The sequence below is a fragment of the Apteryx mantelli genome, chromosome 8 (assembly GCF_036417845.1).
Source record: "Apteryx mantelli isolate bAptMan1 chromosome 8, bAptMan1.hap1, whole genome shotgun sequence".
NCBI lineage: Eukaryota > Metazoa > Chordata > Aves > Apterygiformes > Apterygidae > Apteryx > Apteryx mantelli.
The window spans coordinates 40077830-40083829 of record NC_089985.1 but is presented as its reverse complement, the minus strand read 5'-3'; the positions used below and the strand labels follow the sequence as shown (position 1 = coordinate 40083829).

The 6000-nt window shown below is 50.4% G+C and overlaps 1 protein-coding gene across 1 annotated transcript in view; it reads left to right on the top strand.

Annotated features, from left to right (window-relative positions):
* Positions 1–468: 468 nt before the first annotated feature.
* The window catches only part of DOCK7 (dedicator of cytokinesis 7), a 110810-nt gene continuing 105278 nt past the window's right edge, over positions 469–6000 (top strand). Inside the window, exon 1 of the mRNA XM_067301344.1 lies at positions 469–588. Within this exon, the coding sequence (XP_067157445.1) occupies positions 551–588 (38 nt within the window). The 5' untranslated portion in view covers positions 469–550. The remainder of the gene's footprint in view (positions 589–6000) is intronic.

Below are 6000 nucleotides of genomic sequence, written 5' to 3'. Positions count from 1 at the left end.
CTCATGAATCACTGTTGGGCACGGGAGGATTTTTGGCCTTTCTCGGGCAGAAGCGGCTACCAAACGGGGCTGACAGGGAGCCCAGCCTCGCCCCTGCTCAGCCGGGGGCAGATGTCCCTCGGGGACACGCGTGGAGGCGCGGGCAGCCGAGGCCCGACAGGCAGCTGAAGGCAAGCCCGGCCCCGCACCGCGGGCACGGCGGGGGAAAGGGCCGCTCCGGGGCAGCCGCCGCCGCCGCCGAGGGCCCCGGTTGTGGGTCCGTCCGTGGGTCCGGCCCCGGCGGCGCCTCTGCGCTGCGCTGCCCCGCGCGGGGACAAAAACGCCTCACGGCGCCGCGGCCGCCCGCCCCGCCGTATGTCTGCGAGGAGCGGCCCCTCGCCGCCGAAGGGGGAGGAGGCGGGCGGGCGCTGCGAGCGCCGAGGGTGGGAGCGGGGCCGGCCGCGCCGTTCGTGCTGCGTGCTTGCGCGGAGCATTACGGCGCCCATTCCCGGCTCCTCGGCTCCGCCGCCAGCGCCGCGGAGCAGCCGCGCGGAGCCCCAGCAGCGCGGCCATGGCCGAGCGCCGCGCCTTCGCCCAGAAGATCAGCAGGTAGCGCGGCCGCGGAGGGGCGCAGAGGGCCCGCGTGGGGGGCGGCCGGGCCCCGCCGGGCGGGGAGGGGCGCCCGCCGCGGCGCCGCGCCCCTGAGCGGCGGCCGGGCTGGGCTGGGCCGGGCCCGGCGCGGCGCGGCCCGCCGCTCTCCCGGCCGTTGGGCTGCTGACAGGGAGCCGGGCGGCGCCGAGCCGGTCCGAACCGGTCCGCGCCCGCCCCGCCCGGCCGTGAGGAGCCGCGGCCGCGCCGCCGGGGGTCGCGTTCCCCCCCCCCCCCCCGGTTTCAACAAAGGGGTGTGTGTGTGTGAGATTGTGCGTGTGTCATGTCCGCGTTGCGTGGTGGCACTTCCCTTGGAGGAAAAAAAAAAAAAAAAAAGGAGGAAAAGAGCTGTTTCATGGAGCTGCCGGCGAACAAAGGCGGCCGCGTCCCGCCGGCCCCGGCCGCCCGCACAATGGGCGACCGCGCAGCCCCGGGAGCGGCGCTCGGGCTCCTCAGCCCTCCGCGGCGGGCAGCGGCTGCCGGGGCTGGGCGCAAAATCCCTCCTTCCCCGGTGGCCGAGGCCGCGCCGCCCGGAGCCCTGCACCGGGGAAGCCGGAGCCTTTCCCTCCGCTTGCTTTCTTGCCGGAAAATGGAAACAATTGCTCCCTCCTCTTTTATGGGCCATAGGCAGCTAGTTAATGTTTGCACAGCTTTTTGGTTGTGTAAAGGTATTTGTAATGCGAAGCATCGCTGTATTTTACCCATTATTTTTCTTTTCAATAGAAGAGTATTTATAGGAAATCATCTTGCTAATTCCAAGTTTCTGCAGATCTCTATTCCGAGTTAGGCATTTCAGGCCCGGATGGGAACTGCTGTGCTGTTTTCAGGTCTGATCAGGTAGCCTTCTGTGTCCGTGGTGCCTCCCCGAACTTTAAGTCACAGCAGAGTGGAAATGGGAACCGTGTTTCACTAGGGCTCTCCAGGGGGCTGTGGGCAGTGGTGAAAGCAATGTTGTTTTCCTGCCGTTGAGTGGGAGAACAGTAGATGCAAGCAGATGCAGTTGCTGAAGCTGTGATGGAGAAGGACCACCAAAAAAGAAAAAGGAGGCCAGAGGGAAAAGCTAGGTGGAAGGTGGAAGAGCAGTACCCATGCCGCCCTGCTCACGCCCTGAAGTCAGGGGTGAAAGCATTGCTCCTCTCCTGTGGTTCTCTGCAGCCTTTGATCGGCCAAGGGCTGATATGGCAGATCAAGGGCCCAGGAATGGAGAGAGCTGGATTTGCTGCCAGACCATTTTTCCTGGTTCTCGATCGTAGTCATAGCAATAGCCACATGAGAGACAAATATCAGAAGTAAGAGCATAGGAGTTCTGCAGCCCTGGCAGGAAGTTAAATAAAATGTCCCTAGAGTCACCACTGTTGGTGCTGATTTTTTATGCCTGTGTCAGGCACTAGCTCATGGCAATAAACTTACCAAGCACTAGCATAGATTTATTAATTTAGTAGGGTAGTAATGATGAGGGTTGCAGCTGTGCCACCTATGTGTACCTCTTGATCTAATGAGCTTGATGTGTTTTCAGACCAGCCAAGTGGCAGCAGCACATGCATGCATGCAGCGGTCCCTTTTTGACACTTCAGATTCATTTGTGGAATTTACTGTTCATGCACGCTGTGCTTGCAGAAGGGCCAGGTACACATACAATGATGTCCCCTCATGGAGCAGAGCTGCTGCTTCTTCTCCATGTCCCCCCTTTTTTTTTTTTTTTTTTTTTTACATTTATTTATAAGGCTGCTGTATTTCTCTCTGGGATTTCCCAAATAGTAGTACATGTAGTGTTGTACAGTCTTCTGAGAAATCTCAGCTTCATGGTTCATGGACTGTGGTATTTAAAGGCAAAAAAGGTAGAAGAGATGATGTACCTGGAGATGTTCAGACTGAGCTGTAGCCCTTCTCATGCTGATACAGAATATGCTGCTCAGAATGTTACTATTTCAAAGGATTAGAGATTCAGCTTTGGTCACAAGCAAGCAGGATACGGAAGTCCCAAGAGCCGTGTTGGTGGCTGCTGGAAGCCCTCCCCAGTTCTATTGTTTAAAGAAGAATAGTCCCATCACATTTTCACACTCTGCCCTCCGGTTTGGCTTACTCATAGAGGTAGACATACCATTTGTCTTATTCACAGGAAATAGTCATGCTGCTCCGCATTTGGCTGATAGTATGTAACTCAGATCTGCTAAGGTAAATTACTTTAAAGCCTGCCTACCAAAGAAGTGCAATTTACACTGCTGTAACAACCAGCTTAGGTAGGAAGTGAGAAGTGAGGTCAGCTGCTTTTTTTCTTAGAAAGACCACATATGTAGTTCTCATAGCACTGATTTATTATCTGTGCTTTCTTCAACCAGTGTGGTACACCTCAAGGATATGTACGGAAATCTAGTACCATGTGGTGTCTGTTTATTACTGCTGGAGTATTTAAATAGTAGGAATAGCAGCTATCAGTGACTGCTACAGCTGTTTCAAAAAATTCTTGGAAGGCTGTCTGTTACAAATTGTCTTTCTGACCAGGCCATGCCACTTTTTTACTGGAAGGCTTCAAACAAGAACAGAGATTTAGCCTGAACCTTGGCCCTCACAAGTACTTAATAATTTTTCTTAAACCCCTCAGAAGAAACTCTGAGTTAAAATTACTGTAGTGGGTTAAATAATATCCAAAATCTTGCCTGAATTTGTTAATTTTTAATTAAAAATATCTTAGCAATAATTTTTTTATTAAACTTTATTGGAAAATGTCCTGCTGGAATGTAATAATACTTATGTAACTGCTTGTATGGTATTGTTTACATCTCTGTGTAGGAACAGATGTATTTCTGTATAGTACCTTTCTTCAGCTCATATGGTATTTGGGGGACTAGAGAGGAGTTAGGAGGTGGGATTCATGCCAGCAAAGTAAAAGTTCATGCATTAAGAAAAGTCTCAAGAGAAAAGAAGACAAACAAACTGTCAATAAGTTATTTTGGAGGAACCAGCTAAGCTGCTTATTCATTCTCAACACGGACCGGGTGTTGTGTCCTGACCAAGCAAGGGCTGAGTTCTGGTCCCCTCTGGGGTAGTGCTGCGCTGTCCCCACTGGGCATTCCCCTGTATGCACTTCAGAGCCCCAATTGCATGATTCCAATACATTTTCTGGGGTTTCTGTTACCGCTTGGCAGAGAAATGGGACATGGAAGCCGCACTGAAAAGGTCAGTATTGAGTTTCTGAATTTCCCAGTAACCTAAGCATGCCTTATATGAGAACTCCAGTCTTTTCAGAGACAGGCGGAGGAAACACTTGAAAATTTTGTCAGAGCTTAAATAAAGAAAAAGAAAAATCTCCCTTCAAACATCACACACAATACACAGTTCAGGCAGCCTATGGCAGCCTTTCATGCAAGACCCTGCCTCAGTGCTTTCTCATTGCTTTTGAACCAGCCTGAGATCCAGTTATCGAGGGAATCCAGGACTGCTTCTTCAGTTGGATTGTCACCATTTTGAAGGTGTCTTTCCTTTACTGCTCCTACTATTAAACAGGATCCTTCTGACCTGGAATAGCATCTCTGTCATGCACTCAATTTTCCTATGTATTTCAGCCTCACACAAAGCTCACAGTGTGGTTCTTACTACCGGTCGTCATTCTTGTGCTGAGAATTTTGCATTTCCTGTGCCTGTCTCTCTGTGGAGTCTGGAGAAAATTGTTTTCACCCTCGTGGGGCCAGTCTCTTCTCTCAAGGTGCTCCAGTCTGAATGAGAACTTCGTGGTATAATGAAGCGCTGTTGATCTCTGGCAGAACCCTGACTGTCAGAGGCTGACTCTACTCTCAGACATTCAGTGATCCAGAAATTTCCCATCATCCGGAGCTCTTACATTGTGTATGACAGATTTCTGGAGTAATCACAACTTGTTATCTTTATACTTTTGAATCAAGGGGAAAACACTTCTGTTCATGCCATTCAGAGCTAACATCTTATTTTGGCTGAAGCTCCCTTTACACTGATGGGGTAGTGTAAAAGAGCCTTGGGAAGACTAAATTTACATTTCTGTTCACTTAGAGCCCCTTTACATTGCCTGAGAGACAGATCAGGGAGACTGACAGCCGCCTTTACCCTGCCTTGGGGTAAACGGGTAGCGTGAAACCTGCCTCCATTGAAACCAATAGCAAGGCTGCCACTGGCTTCCATGAGCACTGTATCAGAAATGCAGCGGTCACAGCAGTGTATTCATCACGGTTCGGTCTCTTCCCACACCCAGTTGCCATTTGCAGTGGCAAAACATTTTCACAGATAATTGAAAGTATTTTTAACAGAAACTTCAGAGCAGCTTCTTCCTGTTCTCCAGAAGTCATGCTGAGTGTTGTCTGCACCTGTTCAGCCCCTGAGGCTGTCTCGTGCTTGAGTCAGCAGTACTCTAGAAGGCTTAAGAAAATCCCCAACTGCTCAGTGCAAGTGTGAAGGTAGAGAGAACAGTTCATCTCTAAGGCTGCACTGCAAAGCTGCTACTTTGTACGTGGCTTTGTTTGTTTGTTTGTTTTTTTAACATCTGACTGCTCTTTCCTGAAGGATGTAGGCCTGTAGTGATTTTTACAGTAAGGTATCCTGGGAGCTTATTCTCTTCACTGCAGTCTGGGGATGAAACTTTCAGTCTTAATATTTGAATTTTATCAGAATACACAACAGAAAAAAATGTGTAATCTGTTTTGATCAGTGGTAAAGAGAACGTGTTGTTGCTTGTCTTCTGTGTTAATTAAGAACCCACACGTATCCTGCAGCAATCAGGATCAGACTGGGTATTGCCTCAGCTTTAGGTTGTAAATCAAATACATTTCACTCAAAGAGAAATGAATTCTCTCCAAAGGAAAGAAGATTTCAGGTTTAGGAGGGAGGCTACATCCAGTAGCTGAGGTCAAAGTTATGCTGACAGTAGCTCAAGGCTAGAGCTCTCCCTTGAGCAGGGTCCCTCCTCAGCAGCGCTGCGTACCTGCTGACTCGCACTGCGGTTGAAGTCTGGAGCGAGCCATCTGTTCAGCAGGCAGGAAAGCCCAGGCCGATCAGGTAGGGAAGGAGGGACAGATTGCCTCTGTTCAGCAGGCAGGAAAGCCCAGGCCGATCAGGTAGGGAAGGAGGGACAGATTGCCTCACTTCAGCAGGCAATAAAGAAGCAACTGGCCAGTGCCATTTGTCTATGGGAATTCAAACTCGAGCATATTGACTAAAGTGGGATAGATGTAGCCAGTGATGTGCAAAATTGTACACAAGTGAGCTGGCTGAGCAAAGAAGGATGCTTTCACTTTAAAAAATAAACTCTATGTAAATACAATATTCTCTGCTGTTCAGAGAGAACAAGCTGCTTTGCTATGGCTTGGCACAGATGCTTTACTGTACCAGGCTGTCTTTCTCAAGAGG